This window comes from Pleurodeles waltl, chromosome 4_1 (assembly GCF_031143425.1).
Source record: "Pleurodeles waltl isolate 20211129_DDA chromosome 4_1, aPleWal1.hap1.20221129, whole genome shotgun sequence".
Classification (NCBI taxonomy): Eukaryota; Metazoa; Chordata; class Amphibia; order Caudata; family Salamandridae; genus Pleurodeles; species Pleurodeles waltl.
In genome coordinates, this window is record NC_090442.1 from 737255887 (window position 1) to 737282949 (window position 27063).

Genomic DNA, 27063 nt, shown 5'->3' on the forward strand with positions numbered 1-27063 from the left:
ATGTCACTTACCCAGTGTACATCTGTTCGTGGTATCAGTCGCTGTAGATTCGCATGTTTTGCATAGCTCGCCATCTGGTGTTGGGCCGGAGTGTTACAAGTTGTTTTTCTTCGAAGAAGTCTTTCGAGTCACGGGACCGAGTGACTCCTCCTTTTGTCTCCATTGCGCATGGGCGTCGACTCCATCTTCGATTGTTTTTCCCCGCAGAGGGTGAGGTAGGAGTTGAATTGTAGCAATAGTGCCCATGCAATGGAGTGACTAAGTATGTACCTATTTAAGGTTGAGATGATATATATACAAATAGTTGAAGGTAACTTCCGAACTGCTACAGGCTCCCGGGGAGGCGGGTGGGCACATGCGAATCTACAGCGACTGATGCCACGAACAGATGTACACTGGGTAAGTGACATTTTCAGTTCGATGGCATCTGTCGCTGTAGATACGCATGTTTTGCATAGACTAGTAAGCAGTTATCTCCCCAAAAGCGGTGGCTCAGCCTGTAGGAGTGGAAGTAGTTTGAAATAATGTTCTTAATACGGCTTGACCTACTGTGGCTTGTTGTGCGGATAACACGTCTACACAGTAGTGCTTGGTGAATGTGTGAGGCGTAGACCATGTGGCTGCCTTACATATTTCTTGCATTGGGATGTTTCCTAGAAAGGCCATTGTAGCACCTTTCTTTCTGGTTGAGTGTGCCCTTGGTGTAATGGGCAGCTGCCGTTTAGCTTTAAGGTAGCAGATTTGGATGCATTTAACTATCCATCTGGCTATACCTTGTTTTGATATTGGGTTTCCTGCATGAGGTTTTTGAAATGCAATAAATAGTTGTTTAGTCTTTCTGATGTTCTTTGTTCTGTCAATGTAATACATTAATGCTCTTTTGACATCTAATGTATGTAGTGCCCTTTCAGCTACGGTATCTGGCTGTGGAAAGAACACCGGAAGTTCCACTGTTTGATTTAGATGGAACGGTGAAATAACCTTTGGCAAAAATTTAGGATTAGTCCTTAGGACGACCTTATTCTTGTGTAGTTGTATAAAAGGTTCTTGTATTGTAAACGCCTGAATCTCGCTTACTCTTCTTAGGGAAGTAATGGCGATGAGAAATGCAACCTTCCAGGTTAGGAACTGTATTTCGCAGGAGTGCATGGGTTCAAAAGGTGGACCCATAAGTCTAGTTAGGACAACATTTAGGTTCCATGAAGGAACAGGTGGTGTTCTTGGTGGGATAATTCTCCTAAGGCCCTCCATGAATGCTTTAATGACTGGTATCTTATATAGGGAAGTTGAATAGGTAGTCTGCAGGTATGCAGATATTGCTGCAAGGTGTATTTTAATGGAAGAGAAAGCCAGGTTAGATTTTTGTAAGTGAAGCAAGTAACCCACTACATGTTCTGGAGTGGTGTGTAATGGTTGTATTTGATTAATATGGCAGTAGCAAACAAACCTCTTCCATTTACTTGCATAGCAGTGCCTGGTGGATGGCCTTCTGGCTTGCTTTATGACTTCCATACATTCTTGGGTAAGTTGTAAGTGCCCGAATTCTAGGATTTCAGGAGCCAGATTGCTAGATTCAGCGATGCTGGATCTGGGTGTCTGATCTTTTGGTTGTGTTGTGTCAACAGATCTGGCCTGTTGGGCAATTTGATGTGGGGTACTACTGACAGGTCTAGCAGCGTTGTGTACCAGGGTTGCCTTGCCCAAGTTGGTGCTATTAATATGAGTTTGAGTTTGTTTTGACTGAGTTTGTTTACCAGGTAAGGAAGGAGAGGGAGAGGAGGAAAAGCGTAAGCAAATATCCCTGACCAGTTCATCCATAGGGCATTGCCTTGGGACTGTTTGTGTGGGTATCTGGATGCGAAGTTTTGGCATTTTGCGTTCTCCTTCGTCGCAAACAAGTCTATTTGAGGTGTTCCCCAGAGTTTGAAATAGGTGTTCAGAATTTGGGGGTGAATTTCCCATTCGTGGACCTGTTGGTGATCTCGAGAGAGATTGTCTGCGAGTTGATTTTGGATCCCTGGTATAAATTGTGCTATTAGGCGAATTTGGTTGTGAATTGCCCAACGCCAAATTTTTTGTGCTAGCAGGCTTAACTGCGTGGAGTGCGTCCCCCCTTGCTTGTTTAGATAATACATTGTTGTCATGTTGTCTGTCTTGACGAGAATGTATTTGTGAACTATTATTGGTTGGAAAGCTTTTAGTGCTTGAAAAACTGCTAGAAGTTCTAGGTGATTTATATGCAGTTTTGTTTGATGTACGTTCCATTGTCCTTGTATGCTGTGTTGATCGAGGTGTGCTCCCCACCCTGTCATGGAAGCATCTGTTATTACGTATTGTGGCACTGGGTCTTGGAAAGGCCGCCCTTTGTTTAAATTTATGTTGTTCCACCACAGAAGCGAGAGGTAAGTTTGGCGGTCTATTAACACCAGATCTAGAAGATGACCCTGTGCTTGAGACCACTGTGATGCTAGGCACTGTTGTAAGGGCCTCATGTGCAGTCTTGCGTTTGGGACAATGGCTATGCATGAAGACATCATGCCTAGGAGTTGAAATATCATCTTTGCTTGTATCTTTTGTGTTGGATACATGCGTTGTATGATGGTGTTGAAATTTTGAATTCTTTGGGGACTTGGAGTGGCTACTCCTTTTGTCGTGTCTATTATGGCTCCTAGGTATTGTTGTACCTTGCACGGCAGAATGTTGGATTTCGTGAAGTTGACGGTGAACCCTAGTTTGAAGAGGGTTTGTATGATCTGATTTGTGTGATTTGAGCACTCTATTAACGAATGGGCCTTGATTAGCCAGTCGTCTAGATATGGGAACACATGTATTTGCTGCCTTCTGATGTGTGCAGCGACTACCGCTAGACATTTGGTAAAGACTCTTGGTGCGGTTGTTAATCCGAAAGGCAGTACCTTGAATTGGTAATGTATTCCTTTGAATACAAACCTTAGGTATTTCCTGTGCGATGGGTGTATTGGTATATGGAAATACGCGTCCTTGAGGTCTAAAGTTGTCATGTAGTCGTGTAGTTTTAGCAATGGTATTATTTCTTGTAGTGTGACCATGTGAAAGTGGTCTGATTTGATGAATGTGTTCACTATTCTGAGGTCTAGGATTGGTCTCAGCGTTTTGTCCTTCTTTGGTATCAGAAAGTACAGTGAGTAAACTCCTGTGTTTATTTGTGTGTTTGGCACTAATTCGATTGCATTCTTTTGCAATAGTGCCTGCACTTCTATCTCCAGGAGATAGAAATGATGTTTTGTCAAATTTTGTGCTTTTGGTGGTATGGTTGGAGGGAATTGTAGAAATTCTATGCAATAACCATGTTGGATAATTGCTAGAACCCAAGTGTCTGTAGTGATTTCCTCCCATGCTTTGTAATAATGACTTATTCTTCCCCCCACTGGTGTTGTGTGGAGGGGGTGAGTGACATGTGAGTCACTGCTTAGTAGTAGGGGTTTTGGGGCTTTGAAATTTTCCCCTATTCCTAGGGAATTGCCCTCCTCTATATTGTCCCCGAAAACCTCCTCTGTACTGTCCCTGGTAACTGGACGGTGCTGGCTTGTGTGCTCGGACCCCGAAACCCCCCTCTAAAGGGTGTTTTACGGAATGTGCTGTAATTCCCTCTGCTCTGCGGGGAGTAGAGTGCGCCCATGGCTTTAGCAGTGTCCGTGTCTTTTTTGAGTTTCTCAATCGCTGTGTCCACTTCTGGACCAAACAGTTCTTTTTCGTTAAAAGGCATATTGAGAACTGCTTGCTGAATCTCTGGTTTAAATCCAGACGTTCGGAGCCATGCATGCCTTCTGATAGTTACAGATGCATTAATTGTCCGTGCAGCTGTATCTGCAGCGTCCATGGAGGAGCGGATTTGGTTGTTGGAAATGGTCTGTCCCTCCTCAACCACTTGTTTTGCCCTCTTTTGTAGGTCCTTGGGCAGATGGTCAATGAGATGTTGCATCTCATCCCAATGGGCTCTGTCATAGCGCGCAAGTAGTGCCTGGGAGTTAGCGATGCGCCACTGGTTTGCAGCTTGTGCTGCGACTCTCTTACCAGCTGCATCGAACTTGCGGCTTTCTTTATCTGGGGGTGGTGCATCTCCAGATGTGTGGGAGTTGGCCCTTTTCCTAGCTGCTCCTACAACGACAGAGTCTGGTGGCAGCTGTGTAGTGATGAAAACAGGGTCTGTAGGAGGCGCCTTATACTTCTTTTCCACTCTTGGTGTGATTGCCCTACTTTTGACCGGCTCCTTAAAGATTTCTTTTGCGTGCCGGAGCATACCAGGGAGCATAGGCAGGCTTTGGTAGGAGCTGTGGGTGGAGGAGAGTGTGTTGAATAAAAAGTCATCCTCGACCTGTTCTGAGTGGAGGCTTACATTGTGAAATTGTGCTGCTCTAGCCACCACTTGAGAATACGCAGTGCTGTCCTCTGGTGGAGATGGCTTCGTAGGGTATGCCTCCGGACTGTTATCTGACACTGGGGCGTCGTATAAGTCCCATGCGTCTTGATCTTGGTCACCCTGGCTCATGGTGGTGTGAGCTGGGGAATGTGATGGAGTTTGTGCTGGTGAGACGTTAATCACAGGTGGAGGAGAGGGTGGTGGGGTAACTCTTTTCACCACTTTTGTTTGTGGTGTTTGTTCAGTTTGGAACTCCAATCTTCTCTTTCTTCTAATAGGGGGAAGGGTGCTTATTTTTCCTGTCCCCTGCTGTATGAAAATACGCTTTTGCGTATGGTCTACATCAGTTGATTGTAGCTCTTCCTCAAACCTATGCTTTTGCATTTGGGAGGTTAGCGAGTGCTCTTCTGTATAAGAGCCTGAAACTGGGTCGGTTGCAGTTGGTTTTGGCACCGAAACCCTGTCTGCATCTTTTTTCGGCTCCGAGGTGACTTTTTTCTTTTTCGGGGCCGAAACCTCTCGGCGTCGATCTTCGTCGGTGCCGCTGTCTCGGCGTCGAGCCGTGTCTACACCGGTATCTCGGTGTCGACGCTTGTCTCCAGCACTTTCTCGGTCCCGAGAAGGCTGCGTGCCGGTGTCTCGACCGGAGTCGGACGATCTCGGCACTGTTTGGGCCTTTTTCGGTGCCGACGGTCGGTCACCGAATTTATGGGTCGAGCCATGGCCTGGTGGCAGTGGCGTCCCCTGGGCCTTGTAAATCTTCTTCTGAGTGGTTTTCGACGTCTTACTCACGGTTTGTGTATCGTCAAATCCTTCGGAGTCCGATTCTTGGATCGAAAAGGTTCCCTCCTCCTCTTGTTCCTCGAACTCCCGGTGGGTTGTCGGCGCGGACGCCATCTGAAGTCTTCTGGCTCGACGGTCTCGGAGTGTTTTTCGGGACCGGAACGCACGACAGGCCTCGCAGGTGTCTTCACTGTGCTCAGGTGACAGGCACAGGTTGCAGACCAAGTGTTGGTCTGTATAGGGGTATTTATTGTGGCATTTGGGACAGAAACGGAACGGGGTCCGTTCCATCGGCGTTCTTCTGCACGTGGTCGGGCCGACCAGGCCCCGACGGGGGAATCGAAAAAATTACCCCGAAGGGCACCGGAGCTCTTCGATCTTAGACGCGGTGTTGAATCTAACTACGCCGATCCCGAACGCAACAATACAGACGAAAATCTTCCGAAATTAGCTATCTTTCCGTTCCGAAACTCGGAGCGACAGGAACACGTCCGAACCCGATGGCGGAAAAAAAACAATCGAGGATGGAGTCGACGCCCATGCGCAATGGAGACAAAAGGAGGAGTCACTCGGTCCCGTGACTCGAAAGACTTCTTCGAAGAAAAACAACTTGTAACACTCCGGCCCAACACCAGATGGCGAGCTATGCAAAACATGCATATCTACAGCGACAGATGCCATCGAACACATATTTACATTCCAACAGGGACACTGGAAAGCAGAGGCAAACGTTGGTTTAACTTCTCAGTCTGTTCACAGGGATAGCGCATATTCTCTGTATGCTGTAACAAATATATACCCAAATATTTAAACTATTTTGGTTTCATCAGTATCAAGAGCAAAGTTGTTAGGTTTGTGCTTAGTAGTGGATATAAAATTATTTGGGTAGGACTCAATGTAAGCCCTCAAACATCAACTATTGCAGTTATGGTATCCTAAGTATTTTTAGTAGTTACAGCCAAGTACCTAACATTATACCAAGACCTCACTGGTATAAAGGGAATTAACATGAGACATCTCTTTGGTTCCCACACCTTTGTGTTCATTTCTGCATACCTAAAGTTGCACTAGCAGTCCAGTTACAAGCACGTCAGGGACAGGGGTATCCTCATCTTGTTCCACATCTTACACGCCAACTATCTGAAATGAATGGATTGGTCCAGTCCTCACCCTCAATTTCAGTATACGGCAGATACATCCAGCCCTAAAATTCAACATCCAATACAAAAAGGCACAACACTTCTTGCATGAGGTACTGGTCAGCTGTATCAAATGCTGTGTGCGCATCTAGATTACCTATTGTATCAAAGCAATCCAAAAGGTGTCTAGGACTCTGGATAGTCAATCTAACAAAACTGTTGCGGAACTCATTTCAACATTTATCACTGAGAAGTCTGTAGTAATCTAATTCAAGGATGCCATTCCTCAACTTGGGAAGCACCACGACTACACCATTCTCCAGGTATCTGGCCATTTTGGTCTGGTCAATGGTTTGTTGTACTTGTCCAGATGAAGGGGTACCAACTATTTTATGTTCAATGTACTCTTACCCAAATTGAAAAAGCAGCTCACCCACTACCAGGTTTTACCATTGTCTAACTATTTGGCCACCCATCTTATTTCTTCAACTTCTATTCGTTTGTTCAAGGTCCTCTCATAGGTCATATATGCCCCATGTGGTAAATTAACCTAGTCTAGAAAGTGGCCATTTCTATTGGTTCTCCATGAGCCTGCTATATACACAATTCTTTATTATATTCTACAAATTTATTCTCTTGCCATTGAGCCTTAAATGTCACAGACGAAGGGGAAGCCCAATGACTTCAAGTCAAATACTTAAGACCGGACCAAAACCTGTTATGGATCCACTTGATAGATGGCCAACTGCCCTCCTGGCCAATGCCAGACTATACTCTGATGAACGATCTCAAATGCCTCATAGAACAGAAACGTACATTAATTACTTATGATAACTAATACAACTAGAAGTGGGTTTCTAACTCCTCTGAATGCTGAACAAGGTTTATCTAGTTTAGTCATGTTGTCACAGGGCTAACACTGGTGAGGTCTCAAACAGATAGTCTGAAGACTCATGTAGGTACTGTTGGCATATTGATGGCACGTGGGCATGTTCACTATATTCTAGCTTGCATGTTTCACACTCTGAGGTGCATGAACTGCCTCCTGATAGCTGCTCCTCACGTCTCTCAACATTGTCCACAAAATTTTGAAGGTTCTTTTCCACCTTTGTTGATAGAGGTTTTGGCACTATGCATGCAAATGTCTTGCTTATATCAAGGCTCAACCCTCTTAAAGTTTAAAGTTTAACCACAACAGGCTTGAAACAGATATTTCACCAAGCCGGCGGCAGTGCAAAGAACTGCAACGGTCAAACTAGGACCACAAACTATTTGGGAAACATCACTTACAACACGGTCAATGCAACGCTATGCATGGACAACGCTGCCAATAGCATACATACGCATACGATTACCATGGCAGAGAAAGCTGGCTAGGTGTCCGGGCAGAACAGAAAGGAGCAGAGGAGAGGAGAGAGAGGTAAGTAGGGCTGGGTTTGTCAGGGGGCAGGGGAGAGTTTTGTGGTAGTTTTTAGGACATGGCGGGTAGGTTTTAGGTTTCAGGGGGGTGAGATAGTTTTTATATCAGGGCGCAGGGCTGGGCAGTTTTTAGGGCAGGGTGGGGTAAGGTTTTAGGTTTCAGGGGGGCGAGTGGAGTGGTTGGGGTAGTTTATAGGACCGGGCAGGACCAGGGGTGGGGCCACTGGAATCGTTTTTAGGACAGGGCGGGAAGGTTTTAGGGTAACAGGGCAGGGTCAGGATAGATTTTAGGACATGGCGGGGTAGATTTTGGGATTCGGGTAGGGGCAGAGGGGTCAGGGTAGTTTTTAGGCCAGGTTTAGGGTAGAGGTGGGGGGAGTCGGGTAGTTTTTAGGGCAGGGCGGGTCGGGATAGATTTTAGGGCAGGGAGGGCAAGATTTAAGGTTTCAGGGCAGGGGGTGGAAAGGTTGAGGTAGTTTTTAGGGTGGACGTAGGTTTTAGGGTTCAGGGCCAGGGTGGGGGGAGTCAGGGTAGTTTTTAGGACAGGGCAGGGTAGATTTTAGGGTTCAGGGCGGGGAGGGGTTGTAGTAGTCTTTAGGACAGGGCTGGGTAGGTTTTAGATCTCAAGATCTCAGGGCAAGGGTCGGGGTAATTTTTACGACAGGGCAGGGTAGGCTTTAGGGTAGTTTCTAGGACAGGGCAGGGTAGGTTTAATTGTTCAGGGAGGGCGGGATCGGGTAGTTTTTAGAACAGTGCAGAGTAGGTTTTAGGGTATAGGGTAGCGGTGGGAGGTAGGCAGTTTAGGACAGGGCAGGTTTTAGGGTTCCAGGTGGGGAGTAGGGGTAGTTTTTAGGACAGGGCGGGTGGGGGGGGGGGGGGTCAGGCTAGATTTTAGGACAGGTGGTAGGTTTTAGGGATCAGGGTGGGGCCATTGGAATTAGGGCGGGGTAAGTTTTAGGGTAACAGGGCAGGGTCGGGAAAGATTTTAGGACAGGGCGGAGTAGAATTTAGGGTTCAGGTGGGGGGTTTGAGTAGTTTTTTTTTTAGGACAGGAAGGGATAGATTTAAGGGTTCAAGGTGGGGGCAGAGGGGTCTGGGTAGTTTTTAGGATGGGGCACAGGGGTCAGGGTAGTTTTTAGGACAGGTTTAGGGTTCAGGGCAGAGGTGGGGGAGTCTGGTAGTTTAGGACAGGGCGGGGTCGGTTTTAGGCTAACAGGTTTCAGTTTAGGGTTCGGGGTTTGAGCAGGTTTTAGGGTATAGGGTAGCGGCGGGCGGTAGGTAGTGTTTAGGACTGGGCAGATTTTAGGGTTCCGGGTGGGGAGTAGGGGTACTTTTTATGACAGGGTAAGGTAGGTTTTAGGGTTGACGGTGGGTGCGAGGTCAGGGTAGTTTTTAGGACAGGGCAAGGTAGGTTTTAGGGTGGGGAGTTGGGGTAGTTTTTAGGACAGCGCAGGGTTACTTTTAGGGCTCAGGACGGGGTGGTGTAGGGCTCACGGCAGGGGATGGAGTATGGCATCAGTTGTAAGGGGGCATGGCGGGAGAGAATTTACCACGCATGTTCCTTTACCAAACATGCTTTTACAATGAAATTCATTGTAAAGGCATGTGTGGTCATTGTGGAGACCGCGCTGTAAAGGCATGCGTGATATATGCATGCGTTGTTCCATAATACATCCAAACTACTCACAAAAAGTCCAAATATTTGTCCAAGCTTAAGCATGTGTACTGTAGGTTTTTAATTAGTTAATATTAGCCCCATGCATCCAGGTACTGAGGCATACAGTGGCTGAGAAAAATGTAAGCATTCCATACATCACTTTTTTGTGTACTTCTATGTGATGCCCTAAGAGGAACAGATATGCCCAGATGTGGGTTCGGGGCACACAGGTTTCTGGCCTCAGGCAGAGATGGGCTGTTACCCCCACTATATCTTCATGCCAAAGAAGGATAGAGGACTGAGTTCTATTTGAGATCTTTTCGCTCTGAATGCATTCTTGCAAGATATATTCAAAATGCTCATGTTAGCCCACATTTTGTCTTCCCTGGATCCAGGAGACTGGTTGGTGGCCTTGGACCTGCAGAACACGTATTTTCATATAGCTATCCTGCAGTTTCACAGGCATAACCTGCAGTTCAAGGTAGGCCAGGAGCATTTTCAATTTACTGTGCTCCCCTTTGGCCACACCAGCGCCCCCTATGTGTTCACAAAAGTGATGGTGGTGGCATTCGTCGGCCAACTTCAAAATGTAGAGGTTACCAGGTTTTCCCCCACCTCAAGGCTGGCATTTGAAGGCCGACTCACCACAATCGGTAAAACTTCACTGACCTACTTGGGTTCATCTAAATGGGCAGTCTGCTATCTTTTTGTAAGAGGATTTCTCTCCAGCATAGAGATTCATACAATTCACTGAAGTAGTTAACCATTTGTTGGTCCTGTGTTTTGGATGCCTGTGATTCTCCCATGCACTCTGCTGGCCTTTAGTCAACAGGCCAACATCTACAGGCTTTTGTGCATCCCAGTTAGTATCTGGGTAAGGGGTCTTTATTATCAGACAAAAAAATTGAAATATTATGTTTTATTTCGTCTGTTATGTCCTTATTATGTAAAATGTTATCCATCAATCAGCAGCGCATGTTGGTGGATCTGGACTTGGGCATAGAGAATGACAGATGGTGGAGTGATCAGATAGTGAAATTAGTCCTATTCCTGCAAGATCTTCTTTGGGTGACACAGTATGCAATGGAATAAAAAGGGTGAAACAGCCATTCTGTGAACAGATGAGTAATGCATGAAATCCAGGTGTTGAGCCCTCCATATGTCTGTATAATATGCCACAATGACCCATCCGTTACAATATTTAAGCCTACCCATAGAGTGACATCTCCCTGGATTTCTTGAAATCTCTCTTCAATGGCCTGTATGAGATTTTATTTTTATTTTTTTATAATACTTAAGTTGCAGGTGTAAAGGGTAATCAATGGTGTATGTACACTGTTTCTGCTGGACAGTGAGGGCCAGCAGTCGACCATCATCTCTGCACCATTCTTTAAGATTTTTCACTGTGAACCCTGTTTAACAGAATCACCACCCTCCCCTTTTTACTTGGTCCTCAAGCGCAGTATTATTTAGGAACCCATTGCGATCTGAGTCTGTGCCAGCCCCTTAACAAGTCCATCTCCTGCAGCAAACATACCTCCAGATTGGGAAAAATGCAACTGGTTCAGAACGGCTGGGCGATATTTTGGATAGTTTATTCCTCTAATAATCACTTCTTGCTTTCCCTTCATAACTGTAGGAACATTTGGTGTCAGTGATAGCAATCCTTTTTGAAATTACAACAAACCTGTTCCCAACCTCCATAACCAACATACGACAACTAGGTAGGAGTACAAATGCTTTAAATAGCCTAAACTGTCTGAAAGTGTGGGATAATGGGGAGCATCTCCCACAAGATTTGGGGGGGGGGGGGGGGGGGGGAGAAAGAGGATTATCATCTTTCACCACACCTAGTCAATATGATGCCCAGCTATGTTTTATTGCACTTCAGTTTAAAGACCACGGAGTCCTGTATATGGACAGCTCAACTACTGCAACCTTTGAGACTAGAGAGGGTGGAGGTGGTGAGGACAGTCATGGATGTCCTTCAAAATAACTCCATGGTGAAAGCACATGATGCCCAACAACCGGAGACCCTCTTGAGTTGAAACCACAATACAGGCCAGTTGCCTGTGTGATCAGCTGTAGGATTCTTCTAGATTGTTGAATTGTGTGTATATAGTTTCCCAAGAGGAAGTACAGCTCTTTATTTTATTAAAAGCTTTACGTTCCTTCTTGATGGCAGCTACATAGTTTGCTGGTTAACGGAGACCCTTAAGCTCACCAATAAAATACCTCACATATTCAAGCTGTGCAAGTTGATTTCTCAGAATTTGCAGGCTCTTTTTGGTCTGCTTGTTCTCCAGGAATATTCTTGTACCAACAACACGATTTGTGTTGTAGGATTCTGCTAGCCAATTAAAAAATTTTTGAAATAGTTGTTTGCATTTGTAGGCAATATAGTTCTCCTACAAGTGTAGCACTGAAAGAAATTGTCTCCTTTCCAATAGCTTAGCAGCATCCAGCCTGAAAGAATTTAACCGAGTGGCTTTCGAAAGGGAAAGTTTTTCTCCATGACGTGCTGCTGCCATTGTTTTCTCTTTTATCTGGAAAAATTGACACACTTGAGAATGTTCAGTGGGAGTGCTGACATGGTGGTGATCTGTAGGTTTGGTACGCTCTGTTCAACAGGATTACCTCCACATCTGGATTCAGAGGAAATCCTGTTGCACAGAATGCAACAAACCTATCCAGAATACCCTTGAACAGCCTTTGCCTTTGGATGTAGTTCTCAATGTTAGATCCCTGATCCTAAGGTTCGCCCTACGAGACAGATTTTCAGAATGGTACAGATTTTGGAGGGCAAGACTTTGGTCTGCAAGTTCTAGACACTCTCGACAGAGAAATTTCTGTTCTTCCATGGTATTGCAGTCCTCCTTTGGGGTAAATAACCCTACCTCGGTACTATTTAAGACTCACGTAACTTCCGCCAGCTACTTGATCAAATCATTCCTCTCCCCCCCACCCAAAAAAGTAGAAATGTCTTTTTGAGACACCAGAATTGGTCAGTGGGAACTGTTTGGTGACTGGCCCCTCTGTGTCCATAACATCTGTGCTACAGCCCAGATCTATCACGCAGAGAGGTTCTTCTGGTGCACTGTGTTAAAGGGTTTTAGCAAAAGATCTTAAACTGTATGGTCCTTTCTGGCTTTTGTAGCTGCCATCTAATGAAGATTGTATTTCTCAGTTTGTTTCACTCTATGGAATAGGTGCACCGAAAAGCACCTGTCTCAGCATGAATCTCAGACCACGTAGGTGGGTCTACAACTAATATATCTAGTGGTCCCTCACAGAACATCAGCCTGAATCTCCTCAACTCCTACTAGACCCTTTAAGTGCAGCTGGTTGGCAACTCCACACATCCAGCTGTAGGTCCCCACACACATCCCCACTCCTCACTGCATTGGCCACTCCTGCATTGTTTGCCCATGATGCCCGCAGTGGATCGTCCACTGTGTGCCATCGTGCCCGAGAAATGGATTGTCTCAGTATGGGCGCTGTCATTTTAGACAGTCTCCTCCAATCATGGCCAAAAGTCAGACCAATCAGCCATGTTTTTTCTGTCTCCTTGAAGAGCCGGCTGTTATGACTGAGACACCCTTGGATTTGAATGCCCAATCCAGTCAAGTGAGGTGTCTGAAGGCTCTGGATGGGAGCAGATTGCAGAAGGAAAGAACAGAGGTGTGTAAAGCCATCTTGCACAGTCATCATCTTTGATACACCCCTCCATCTGCCACTTCAAACGTTAGGTTATCAACATTTGTACAGCACACATCTGCCATTAAGATTGACCTTATGCAGCTGTAAGCTTACAGTAATGCTTTTCCACATGGTTGCAGATTTCCTGGACACAAGCACCCAAGTGAACATATGACAGATCCATTGCATTTTCCATGAAATGTTAAAGATAATTATCAATTTAGAAATTCAGTCAAGATGGTCATGCGACGAGAGTAACATTATGTAGTACTTTGAAATCTGCAGCATTATCTGTAAAATCAGAGAAGGTTTTCCTACAGAAGTCAGCAGCGTTCCTAGGTGTTTGCTGGGAGCACATCAGACTTTTGTGCCACCAGCAAGATTGCTGTAAGCTAGGTGAAGTATTAGAGGAACAGAGGTGAAGAGCACATTGTGCAGCAGGTACATAGAATTCCCAGTAATACTAGGTCATTATAGCTCCATCTCACTTTCTAGCTTCTGTACAGAGTGCATGCCAGAAATACTGTCCCTTAACACTAACACCAATCTATGCTACACCAAGAAAAGCAGACCTGCAATCATGAAAATGATAAATTGGCACTGAACCAGGCACAGCACTCCAAAGCACTTACACTGTAACTGTTTTATCTACCTGCATAAGCTATCCCTTTTTCATGGTCTGTGAACAAGGACCAGACACAAGACACAGGGAGGAATGCAAGTTGCACTACAATTCTTTTCGGGTAGAAATGTGATTAAATAAAAAGACTTACAGGTGTAACAGCAGCACAGTGAAAATAAGCTGGCTCCGGCATTTTCGCAGGCACCTTCACCCACTGGAAGGTCTGCAGGCTCAGCTTCCAAAGATCCCCCAGGATTTCATCACCATTGTAGCCACCGCAAATGAACACATCTGAAAGGATTAAGAATACAAATGTATAGATAAATCTGCAGCCATTCACCTAAAGGAGGTTTATTGCTTGATGGTCTGGAAGGAGCAATTAAAGGCGGATAACTCAAAATCAGTGAATGATGCACAAGATGGATCCTACTATGCCAGGGCATAAATAGCTTTGTTACATGACATATGAAGTGATTTTTTGCTGACCACTAGACATCACCTGTTACAAACTTGCATGTCTAGAAATGTGGGTTTCTACAGGGCCCACCACTAATACAAGTATTCACCAATATCCATGTACTTACATGAAACCCATGAAGAGACCAATAATTCCACATGTGACCGGACACCAAGCTTGTAAGCAGGACAAGAGACTGCAGTATGAACTTTACACGGACAAAAGACCGCCTCCAAAAAATTTGACAGACATTTGAGGCATCCAGCTCAGATTTTGTTTTAGTGTTTACCATTTTAATTCTAAGAGGGATTCTTGGTGCCCGCTGCAGCAAAACCAGCTAAACAGAATTAAACCAAACTTGGCATGACGGTAGCCATTTATCTAGAACTGGCCCATTTATATGGGCAGGTATAATCTATTCAGTAGTTTTTGTGACATTTCTGTTCCAAAAAACACCAGGTGGCTTTAAAAGCATTGATCTTTTGTAAATCACTGTTTTCTCGAAGTGCTGTTCAACAAAAACAATCAGTAAATGACTGGTACATTCAATAGTGGTTCTCAGTTTCAAATGTCAGAGATTATCTGTGGCGTGGTGGACAAAATTATTTTGAGAATGATCTAAAAATAGCATTTCTGATTTTAAGTTCCACAGGAATGTTTGCTTTGAACTACAGCATAAATTGCTCAATTGAATTAAACCAGACTCTGCATTAAGCTACATCTGAACTAACCATTAGAAATTAATCTGAATTTGTGTTTTTTGTTTTTCATACTGGTTTGCAAACAAAAGTCACAATATACAAAAAATAACTGTTCCAAGCCCTCAATATATTTCCTCCCCTGACCAATCCACAGAACCTAAACACAATAATGCCACACAAGCAATAAATCAACTCTACAGCAACACAACCCCCACGACAACCCAACAGCAAAACAGTCACACAAGACCCAGCTGCAACGCAACTAGAAAGCTCACACCCCACTACATGCATCTACATAATAATACACCCACAAACCAACAAGCTGCAACACCACAACAACAACACAAAAACAAAAACATACTGAACAAAAACCTACACTCACTATGCTATTGACTGGAATGTAGCTGTTTAATGGAATTTAGAACAACAACTTTTCACTTCAGTGAAGTATTAGGCATGAAAAAAAATGTGAATTTGTACCATATATTTCAGGTACTTAGTGCATATCCATGGACAATTGTAAGGTGGGGGGAGGCTGAGCTTAAAGAGCTCACATAGCCATCGACCTGCAGACTCAGTTATATAAACACTCAGGCCCTTCCAGCTCAGAGAGATCGACTCCTTCTCCAACGCAATCCCTCTCCAACTTCCCAAACTCTTCTTTCACTACCTGCTCCGGTTTAGAAAATCTCCATAACCTCTGCAGTAGTTGTGCACCTGGATGGTTACAACAAACTCTACACTGTACTCCTAGACAGGTCATTAGCAAAATCCACACTTCTTGCTTCCTATTTATTCTAAAATGACACAATCACCTTTTATAGCCCTTGGAATACCTTCCTTAAACTGTTAACAATGAAATTTAAAAACTGCCTGCTTTGTGCATAAATGTTACAAGGCCGCTTGCCACACAACCTCTCCAAATTGTTAATCACATCCAACCAACCAGAAGCTACAGGTCTCCCAACCATAGTCTACTATCCATCTAGTCAATCCACTTGAAAACATTTAGTGGAAGCTCTGTCCATGTTTAGAGCTCCTGTTTCAACTTCCAACGGATTCACCAGAGAGCTGAAAATGACTTTCTTAAAATCAGACCATTTCGTAAAATAAAGTAGTTCTACTCGGGTGCGATTCACCCCTCTTGCAAGATTATCCCTAATGATTGCCATCTGACAAACTTATGCTTCTTCATATGCATTTGTTTTAAAAATGGTATTTACCCAAAACCACAATGCAAGAGGTTACATTTCTACAAAGAACTAAAAATTAAATTAAAGCGATTTTGTGACAATTAGCAGAGATGTTTCCAGTAGACATAACATCCAATCGGAGGCAGTAAAACTGTCTTTAAAGCATCAATTTCCTTTCTAGTTCACTAATAAAATGGAAATTTTACATTTGCATTTTAATATTAAATGTGAATATGTGTATGTGATAACGGTGACTGTCTGATATATGATCCAATATTAGCATCAAGGGGGTTCACGTGACGTTATAAAACCACAAGACTGAAGGATTTACCCAATAATTATGAATTTACAGACTTTAAGACAATTTAGCAAAAATGTTATTGCTAGTGCATGTGAATGAAAATAATACTGCCAAAGAATACATTGTGTTTTTTCCTCATATATATTGAATACCTGTGGCATGAATAAAAAAAAATTAAACAAAAAAAGTTAATCAGATTATAGGTTCAGCATGGCAACTTTCATGCAGAACAGTCAATTTTGATTGTGGCAGGAAACGGGGTGAATAAAAGGGGAGCCAAACAGAGAACATTCCCAATTTCAATTCCCGCAGGACTCTGCTATCCTCTACTGGAAAAAAGGCTAAATTGAGGATACCAAATTAATAATGAAAGTAGAACTTCGCTCCAAAAAAAGATTCAGAATGTGGTGTTTTAAAGAAAGAAAAGTGCTGCGTGGGCTACAAAGGTAGAGATAATATCTGGGCCATTAATCCATGAACAATCTTCAAACTGAGGTTGCAGGATAGTGTTTGGATCAACTCCTTCCCTCCCAACCCCCGGCATCCACTTTGGGTTCACCAACTTTCAAGGTAGGTTTGAAAATGTTCTCTTCCAGCTGCCACTATGTGATGTGTGTAGTCATCTCCTTATCCTGAACGGCCAAATAAGGGGGCAGGGTGAGCATTCCCGATCCCCAAGCTTAGGTTGATTCGTGTTACAAAGTCTGCAAACTCGCCACAGAGTTTAACACAGGCAGGCAGAGACCACCGTGTACCCACACTCTCTGGAGCAAGGCTGGACTAGTAAACTTCCGGGACCATGGTGGTTCCACGTCTATATTCTGTGATCTCAGTACTGAGAAAGCAGATTATGGCTATCATTATAGGTATGTTTAGTATGCGGTGTCAAAAAGAGTAGTTCAAAGATAAAACACTACAGTTTCCTCTCATAATATAGTCCTCCCTAGCTGTAGAATGGCAGATAAAATTTTGAAAGAGGCAAGGATAATAAACTCGGGGGGGAAAAAAAAAAAAAAAAAAAAAAAAACTCCAGGGGGGAATGCATGCTGTGAACTCCTAGCAAAAAGGGCAGGAATTCCACTAAAGTATGTGGCCCTGTAGCAGGGTCCCCAGGCTTATCTTTTGAGAAGCTCAGGGTGATTTTAAAATGTCAGCGTCAAGGTAACTGTCAACAACACCAGAAAGTGAATTTTTTTTTTATAGCAATTGAAGGCACACTCCGCAATGTGTGAATAGCGGGACACTTGAGCAGATCACAGAGCCTATGCTACTTAACAACATGAGGAATTGCGAAGGAATCAGCCAAAAACGTTCCTGAAAGTTAGAGCTCTGGAAGAGTATGTCCTCTGGATTGGAGGGACTACGTAGGGCTAAAAAAACATCAATGGACTCCATAATGTTTGAATTTTCTCTCTGGAGAAAATACAATAAATGCCTCGAAAGTCACATGCAAAAGCATTAAATTTGACAACTACTAAATAATGTACACTAACGAAACCGACATATGGTTTTTACAATATTTGTGAATTTTACCATTTTAGGGATTAAGCAAATTAATGCAAACTGAAATGTGTACCTTCCGAAGCACCAATTTCTGTAAAATGTCTAAATAAATTAATAATCTGGGTAGAAGTAGTTATAAGAATTTGATATAAAATTTAGCGGGAAAAAAAAAAAAAAAAAAAGAAAGTCTCATGCAAGCTGAGTAACCAAAAATTAAGAAGGGGCAGAAAGGACTATTTCGATACTTCATGCAATGACACCTCATGTTGCAACATGCTGCCGGATAAAAAATACCAGAATGGGGAATCTAATGAAGGAAGGGAGCTACAAGAAATTCCATCAAAAAAGTGAAAACTGGTTTAAGCAAGCAGGTCTCTAAACGTGCTGCGGGGGGGTTGGCCATCCGTGGTGGGTGAGGCTGAGGGCCTGGTATATTTTGCCAGAGTCCAGCGGCTACTCCTGCTGAATATGGCCAAAGGATTTCAACAGCAGAATTGCATCATTATGTGAGCGCTCAGGCTTCATGTATGTAGCACTACTGTGAAAAATCTTTAAAAAAGGGGGTGAGGGTGACTCTACCCTGGCCCCTTTTTTTAACATCTTTTTTGGGACATGGCTAAAGCCGGGTACCAAGATGGCTACCAACACTTCATTGTTGAAGTGTTGTCAGACAATCAGATCTCAGCACGAGATCAGGAGGGGGCGCAAAGCCTTCGCGTCCCTACATATACAAATTTGGATTTTCTTTAATTTCTCAAAAACTGCTGAACGGATTTACATCAAATAACAAATAGGCCTCTTTCTGAACCAAAACGACCTTTTTGCCAAATTTGGTGTAATTCTGCCAAGTGGTTCAGGCACTATCACTGTTCAAAATTCCTATGGAAAAATGAATGGGGAAAACGTGTTTTGGGACCCCCTTTTTCTCGACCCCCCGCTTGAAGGATCACCCCAAAACCTTCCAGACAGCAGCTGAAGCAAACACGTTTTTTTTTGGGGGGTGGGGAGAAATTTAGTGAAGCTCCATCAAACAGCACCAAAGTTTGGCAAAACAATAGAAACTAGCTCCTAACTATAACTACCTAGTGGCAGCGCCATTAGGATATATAAGAATATTAATTGTATCTCAAGTGCTATTGATACTGAGCATGCAGGTTGCAGGTGGTATTTGTATAGCACAAAACCGAGTCAAAATATAGAGTAACACCGTACAAGGCCAAAGGCATGTATATGGTCAACGAGTAGTAGGAGAGCCAGCTGGATTCCGAGAGCAGAATTGTACTGTTACTGGACTGAGTTGCAGTATTCATTAAGGAGTTGAGTTATCAACTCTTTTTCTAAATTAGAGCATAGGTGGGCCAATCCTGGTGGATATGCGGATGTTGTTCTAGATCCTGGGTGCATATATGGAAGGCCGGCTGCCTGTTTTTTGATTTCTTACATCATAGTCTCCAGTCTGATGGTGTCCTAGTTGTGGGTATGACAAGTTCTCCCAGAGACGGTGTGCTTGTCTGCAAAGTAAGCAGGAGTGCAAAACATGACAGCTCTGAAAAGGATGCAGCTAGTTTAGATGACAGTGCGGGCCAGCAAAGGGAGCCATTGGAGTTCCATCAAGGTGGGAGTTGATGTAATCATATTACTTCAGGCCTTGGATGCCTTGCTACAGCATGTAGGATGCCTCCAACGTGCGCTAGTGGGGAGTCTGAAAGGCCAATAAGTACATTGTAACAACCATTCAGATGCAAGAGTACAAGGACTTCAACAGCAGTTCTGAAGTCACTCTACAAGAAATGGTTTAACTTTCTTTAGAAGATACAGCTGGTACCAAGCAGTCTGTATTTTGGCTGTGTGTTACTTGAGCGCAAGGTTGGTGTCCACAATGAACCCAAGTAACCTGGCATTTGGTGAAAGCTGGGATTTAAAGGAACGAAGGAGCAAGTCTTCGAGCCCATTATTATTATTATTTTTTTTTAATTCTTCTTTTTACCATTTCTTGCCTGTTTTCCTGAGCAAAAAACTGGAATTCTGTCCTGGTGGGGTTTTGTTTCAGGCAGATGCTGGACATCCAGGTCTGGAAGATGTGTACTGTGTTTGACGAGTTGGATGTCTGCAGAAGAGGAGACTTTCTAGAAGAGTTTGAGGTAAGAGGCTATTTTTTTCAACTTCATTATGAACATGTCAGCCAAAGGAGGGCAAATAGCCAATAGAGAGCAAGAATGGCAAGCTATAAACTAATAAAGGAGCTCAAACAATAACCTCGCTCTATATCATGACACAGCACCCCTTGATGTCTTTGCCAAAAAAAAAAAACTGCAATGTATTAGTCCCAGCAAGGAGCGTATTGTGGCTTTAAGATGGCCTTCCTTTCACAAGGACAAATATTTAGTGGGTGCAACAAAAATACTCACTTTCATGTGCCTTACGTTTCTAGTCTGCCAATGCATGACAGCTACAATTAAATACCAGACTGAGTCTGAAGAACTGGTCCAGTGTAAAAAGCATAGACGTTGTGGCACCACTGCCCAGAAACCTGACGAAGAAGCCTCAAATGCTTGCAGAAAGAATGAAGTGAAGCCTTTCAATTATGCAAACTGTAGCAAATTAACGCTTTCAATACATGGTTTCCTTAACCTTTAAAAGGGGCAAACACTGGAATCAAAAATAGTTTAGAAAACACAAAAATGATTCAATTACAAGGCTTGGACCCAATTAAAAAACAAAAAAACACTTTCTTTATACTTAGGCAGACACTCCAAGAGGATGCTCAACCCACAACAGCTGCGCGATAAACAACCATTTTCAGTCTCTTCAAATTAATTTCTAGCCCTCCTCTCCTGAGATTGACGACGTAACTATGCCTATGTGATAAATGTATGATCTGTTGTGCTGCTATCTCTTCACAGTAATCAAACTCACCTCCTTCTATATATGTTCCCTCCAGATCTTGTTGCCAAGTCCAGCATTATCAGTAATAATACTTCACCGGTTCAATGAACAAATATAGACATTGAGGTGTTTGTTTGAAGTGCCACACAAATGAAACAGCACTACCAACCTCAAATCACACCATATACATACCAGTTCATGCATTCAAAAACTGCTTTTAATTTACAATATCTTGAGTGATTACAGCTAAAGTGGGAACATCTTTTCACAGTCACTGCCTTCATGTACATGGTCGGTGGGTGTTTAAAAGTACTAGAGGACACATGTAGACAGCGAACTGTGTTTACATTAGAAGGTTGAAATCTGTGCATGCTATTTACTGACACTATGAGAAGTGCTCCTCTGAGGAAAGACTTCTCGGAGAGCGAGAGAGATTTAAAAAAAGGACTACAGGCATTCTGACTTGCTGGATGTACACCTTCTGAAGCTCCAAGGGTAGCATGACCTAAGTGAACAGTCACTTTGAGGTGCTACTTTAAACAAACATCTCCTATGCCGGTTGGGATTAGATCGCTCAGTCCTGCTTTTCATGGTGCACTCTTGACATTCGGATTATTAGGTCGAGCATACCCAACATGTTGTAATCCATTCTGAGAGCTTTACCCACGCCTGTCACTTTCATTCCTTCCTAGGCCTGCCTTTCAAAGAAAATCCCTTAATGTTGTTGGTAAATGCTTTACGCTTGTCCCCCATTGAGGCTGTTTTGTTACCACCTTGAAAACTGGTCAATTGTGCAATAATCCATGTAACAGGGTCAGATAACTTCTTGTCGGTGCACTATTTTTTTTCTTTTGCCCAATGCTTCCCTCAGGGCGGTATGATGTTTCTTCGTGTTCCTTGGTTCTTGCTGTTTCTACACAATAGTTTGTTTTTTTCTTAGCAGTTTTATGTTGCGCAAACTTGACACAAAGGTATTACAGTACTTCACATGAGCAGCACTGGTTACATTACACAAGAACACATTCATTTTTGGTAGCAAGGGGAGATTAAGTGATTTGCCCAGAATCACAGGATGTTGAGCCGACGCTGAGGATCAACCTGTGTTCCCCAGCTCCAAAGTCTTAAGCTATGGGCCTTACGCCACATCCTCTCCCCAGGGATTCTTTGTCTGGTGCGTGTTGGGGCAGTCTGGGAATAACTCATTTTTTCTTATATAGCGCTGGTAACATAGGTTCTGCCATTTCACAGTGCTGCAAAGTAGGTGCCATTCTTATCTAAATCACTAGAATTCATTTGCATCGACCTTGCAGAGATGAAGAGGTGAAAAGGCTGTGTCAGGAATGTAATCTGTGACATTCTCGTTCTGTCAAGACCTCTGCAGTGGGTGCATTGACTAGCTGACTTGAGTAGAGCTTAATTCTAGGCGATTGCAGGTGCTCTTGAGAACCTCAAGAGGGTCACCAACCAAGCACATAGGTTAGTTCTAGGCAAGAAGATGGCGAAAGGTGTTGTCTCCAAAATGGTGGAAAAGGAGTTGTGACTCCAGACCCAAGCACTTCACGGCCTCAAGCTTGATAGCAAAAAACATCTAACCTTTGGATGTAAATTGGGCCTCTTCAAGTAGAGATCAGTTATCGTGAACTCTATACAAAAGGTATTACATCACTTTAGATGAGAACTGGTTACGTTACACAAGAAAACATTTATTTATGCTAGCAAGGGGAGATTAAGTGATTTGCGTAGAATCATAAGATGTTGAGCCGGTGCGAGACTCGAACCTTGTTTCCCAGCTCCAAGGTCAGCAGCTCTGGCCCTTCGCCACATACTCTCCCCTGGGGTTCTTGGTCTGGGGCGTGTTGGGCAAGTCTGGTATTAACTTTTTTATTTTTTTAAATATAGCACTTGGCAAAACAATTGTGCCATTTCATAGCACTGCAAAGAAGGTGCCATTCTCAATAATACACTATAATTAATTTGCTGGTAAGCAGCCTCTTCTGTTATATTCTTTGTATACAGTCAACGCTTTTAAAAGTTAGGCTGGTATTGCCAATGTAGAGGAATAATTCTTTTAAAAGCTTAACACAGAAATATATGGCTGCCCCCTTTTCTTTGCTCCCAACTCTTTTGACCCCCTCATTCTCTTATTTAAATGCCACAAAGGTGTCACTTTGTGACTTGCTTGGCGCTATAAAAGTTAAGGTAAACATACTAGAGTGAGTTGCATCTCTAGAGTACCACAGTCAGTCTGAAGATATAAGGCAAAAACTCCCCTAAGATGGTGGCATGGTTGTGTCCTCTCTCCTGCAGCGACAAGCCTGGGAGGGTTGCTGTGGCACCTGGCACCCATCCTCTACGCTCCAAACCAAAACACATAGGTAAAAGGCATTGTCATTTACAACACCAATATCTCTAACTCTCACATATTTGAGACCTATTGCATTGCAAAGGCTTGCTTTAATAACTTCATTTCCAATTGCAAGATAGCAAAATGTTGGAATACAAATGGAAAAACATGGCCAGGCATGCCACTCGCTCCTGGGGATGAGAGATACCCATACACAGGGCTGTGCCAGGGCAAGGGCAGCGAATGCATGCAACCACTCCAAAACACAAACTTTGGGTAAGAAAACTGTAAAAAAAAAAAAAAAAAAAAAAACATGAAAATCTTGACAGGAGACCAGGGCAGTGAGTCAAAGGATGTAGAGCTGGAGACTACATAAAGTGTACATGTCGAAGCGGATGTGGAGAACACATGAAGTGAGCAGGAGAGACAAGCAGTGAGAAGAGGCTGAGAGAGGCAAATCAGAGGCCATGGACTCACTGACCAGCAGATCAGCAATCAGCAATTTGTATAGTGCTGCTCATCACCCCTGGGGTCTGAAGGCGCTGTTGAAGTGGAGCCAATCAGTCAAAGAGCCAGGACTTGAGGTCCTTCTTGAATGGATTCAGCGAGGGGGCCTGGCTGAGGTGGCTAGCTAGTGTGTTCTAGGTCCGTGCTGCAAGGTAAGAGAATAATCTGCCTCCTACAGTGCTCTTCCTGATTCGAGGGGTGGCGGCGAAGGTAAGTTAAGAAGATCGAAGCTGTCTGGCGGGGGTGTAGAAAGATAGGTGGTGGTTGAGGTAGGCCGGCCCAATGTTGTGCAGAGCGTTGTAGGTGTAGGTGTTGTAGGTGATGAGTTTGTTGATGGGAGGCCAGTGCAGGTCTCCGAGGTGGGTGGAGAGGTGGCTGTAGCGGGGGATGTCTAGGATGAGTCTGGCTGCTGCATTCTGAAGTCTCAGGAGTCTTGCTTGGAGCTTCTTGGTGATTCCGGCATAGAGAGCATTGTCGTAATCGAGTTTGCTGCGGACGAGTGTGGGGGTGACCATCCTTCTTGCCTCGGTGGGGATCCACTTGAAGATCTTTCGGAGGAGGCAAAGAGTGTGGAAGCATGACAGTGAGACGGTATTGACCTTGCAGGTCATGGACAGCGTGGACTCCAGGATGATGCCCAGGAGGCATGCATGGTCGGTGGGTAAGGGGTATTTCCAAGGGCAGCCATTAATTAATTAATTATAATGCATCACAAAGGAAAACCAGACAGTGTTTTTGTTTTGGGAAAACTGCCGATTATTCATCTCAACGGTACTCAAGTAGGGTGGGTTAATTTAAGTCTGATCTCAAAACGTTCCATAACATTCTTAAAAACCCTACAATGAAAACTGACTGACTACAAAAAAAAAAAAAATAAAAAAAAAAAAAATACTTTCAACTCTCGATTCCTTTTTAGGTTGAAGCCTACCAGACTGCGCAGATTTGTGGTTGCAAAGACTTATTGGGGACAAGCTGGAAGCAGACCTAGAAATGCATTCCACCCACTGCTTACCAATGGCTTTGACTTTTGTAACTCACAACTGCATGCTTTCTGTTCGTTGGCTTTATTTGTTTTAGGCTGTCCAACCTGAGCTAGCTCCTTCTGTAAAGCATATCTTTTTCACTACCTCCCTGATTGACTTCTGTAATTCTTCCACAACTGCTACCTCCCCGATTGGCTCCTTATATATTCTTTCACGACTGCTCACTTTTTGGGAACTCTTTTTGTGAAGCAATTCAAGAGAATACATTTTAAAGCTACCTCTCCTTGCATGCGCCCCCCCCCCCCACCGCTCTGTGTATATCTTTTGTAAGGAGTTCTGTGGATTCTGCATTCCCTTTTACCAGCAGCAGTTCTCGTTTTGCCTTGTTTTTTGAGGCACATTTTTATGCATGTTTATGAGTTTGTTAAGAGGTCACTTTTCACAGGGCATGCTTCACTAGCTGACACAGCATGCCTTCCTCTGGGATGCCAGAAGTTGTCCTTTTGTTTTTACCACTGCAAAAATTTGAAGGTCAATTAGCCCTTGAAGAGAGCATGGTGTTCCCTTTATAGCATGCCAAAACACGTGACTGGCCCATCCGCTGCTTGACCAGGGGCCTGAACAGGCAGTACAATATATACATTGTCCAAATGTTTTCCGTTTCTATTTCGGGTTGCTTTTAAACTTCTTAACCTGGTAATGATATTTGTTCCTCCAACACGAAAGAAATCATCTGCGCACACACTTATTTCTTTGGGAAGTCTCTGAATACTCTGCAGTGATTAACAGTTCAGAGGAATTGGTGCAATATAACTTTATGGGAAAGCATATATGAACAGGTTATTTTATGGATTATTTAATAAGTAATTATTGGAAGGTGTTTTTAATATGACCAAATATTAGGTTCATACGTGGTTGTAAATAGAAATCTTTCAATAAAATAATCTTTGCATTAGCAAGTTTGTTCATGTGGTTAAAGTAATATTTTCAAATGAATAAGTTCACGATCAATGTCCAAAGCCATTGAGCCAATGTTTTGTATAGTTGTTTTACTTAAATTATGAGCAAAAGCACTTTCCCAAGTATGTTGTCTCTGCCCATTATGATGTAATATGTTTGCACTTTATGTACACAGTGAAGATGGCACCTATCTAGGTGATCAAACGAGTCCTAGCCCCCAAATAAAATGTAGGAATTCTAAACTCCGGCGTGTCAGTAACCTTTTTCGCTGTGGGGCAGAGGACTGCTGAGAAAGCATTGCGGAGAATGCCAACTCCGCTTTCGATACAGACAACCTTTGTTCGGGTGTTCTACAGTAGCCAGTAACCAAAAAGGACGGTAAATCTCCATCTATAATCACTTTCATCTTAAAATGTATTTTTATTAGTGGACCCCGCATTTTCCTCGGTCTTTACTCGCCACCCCTAAAATATCAAATAACCTTTACCCACCAACCGTAAGCAATAGATAGTAAGTTAGTTTTGCCTCCATTCCCCCTCCCTTTTTTTTTTTAAACGTTAAATTCTGTAGCCGCACAGCAGATTTTTTTGAAAAAGCACCTACTACTGAGCAACAAAGAACATGATTATAGGAGGATCTGTAGAAAATAAAGTGCAGGTTTACATTTTAAAAAGCCATATGTTTTAAGGATCAGAACCAAATATTGATGGGTAAAAGGTCTACAAGATTTACAAAAAAGCAACAATGTAGGATGTGAGGTTTCATCACACGGACATGAATAGATTGAAGCTGTGTTATATTGGCCCAAAGGGAAAGACAGATAACTTATACTACCTATCCCAAATCGTGTCAGTAACTCTTTCCCACTCATTTTAACCAAAGAAAGATAGGTTGTTAAACTGGGGGAGGTCTGAATGATTAGTACTCCTGCACAATATGTTTAGCCATTTTCTGCCATTTCCCTACTAACCTCCGCCCTCTCCCAATAAACCTGCTTGACATAAATTTTGTCTTTCGGGGTTGTTCTTGTTGGTGGGAGGTACAAATCAGGTCCCCCTAATTTATTACATAATTGCTTCACATGCTTAAACCTCAGGATTTTATGCCCTTGATCACATGTCAAGCAATCCTCAATGATGTCCCTATTTAATATAGTAGGTCTGTTAGCCCATCCAGACTGTCACAGTAATGGGGTAGTTTGATTTGGTCTGAAACATTTTAATCTGAGCTCCCCATAAACAAGATAATGGGACCTACTGGGTGGTAAGCCTAACAGGCATCTACAAAATCTATTTTCTTCCACTTGAAATCTCATCCATGCCTTATATTCCCCAGACAGCCTATAACTAAGATAGGCTTGGACGGTACTGGACCAGTCCAAAGCTGTAATACTGTGCCTAGAGTGGTAAATGGCTTTTGTCATTTTACAGCTCAGTGAGGATGACACTGTCAATCCTATGCTTAAAGATTTTGCTGTACAAATGGCAAAAGACTGCCACTATCTAGCTCG

General features: G+C 43.4%; 1 protein-coding gene across 2 annotated transcripts in view; it reads right to left on the bottom strand.

Annotated features, from left to right (window-relative positions):
* Window positions 1-27063, bottom strand: part of KLHDC10 (kelch domain containing 10) — a 114345-nt gene that overhangs the window by 17576 nt on the left and 69706 nt on the right. For both annotated transcript variants that reach the window (XM_069229336.1, XM_069229335.1), the window contains one exon: window positions 13870-14009. In XM_069229336.1, the coding sequence (XP_069085437.1) occupies window positions 13870-14009 (140 nt within the window). The remainder of the gene's footprint in view (window positions 1-13869; window positions 14010-27063) is intronic.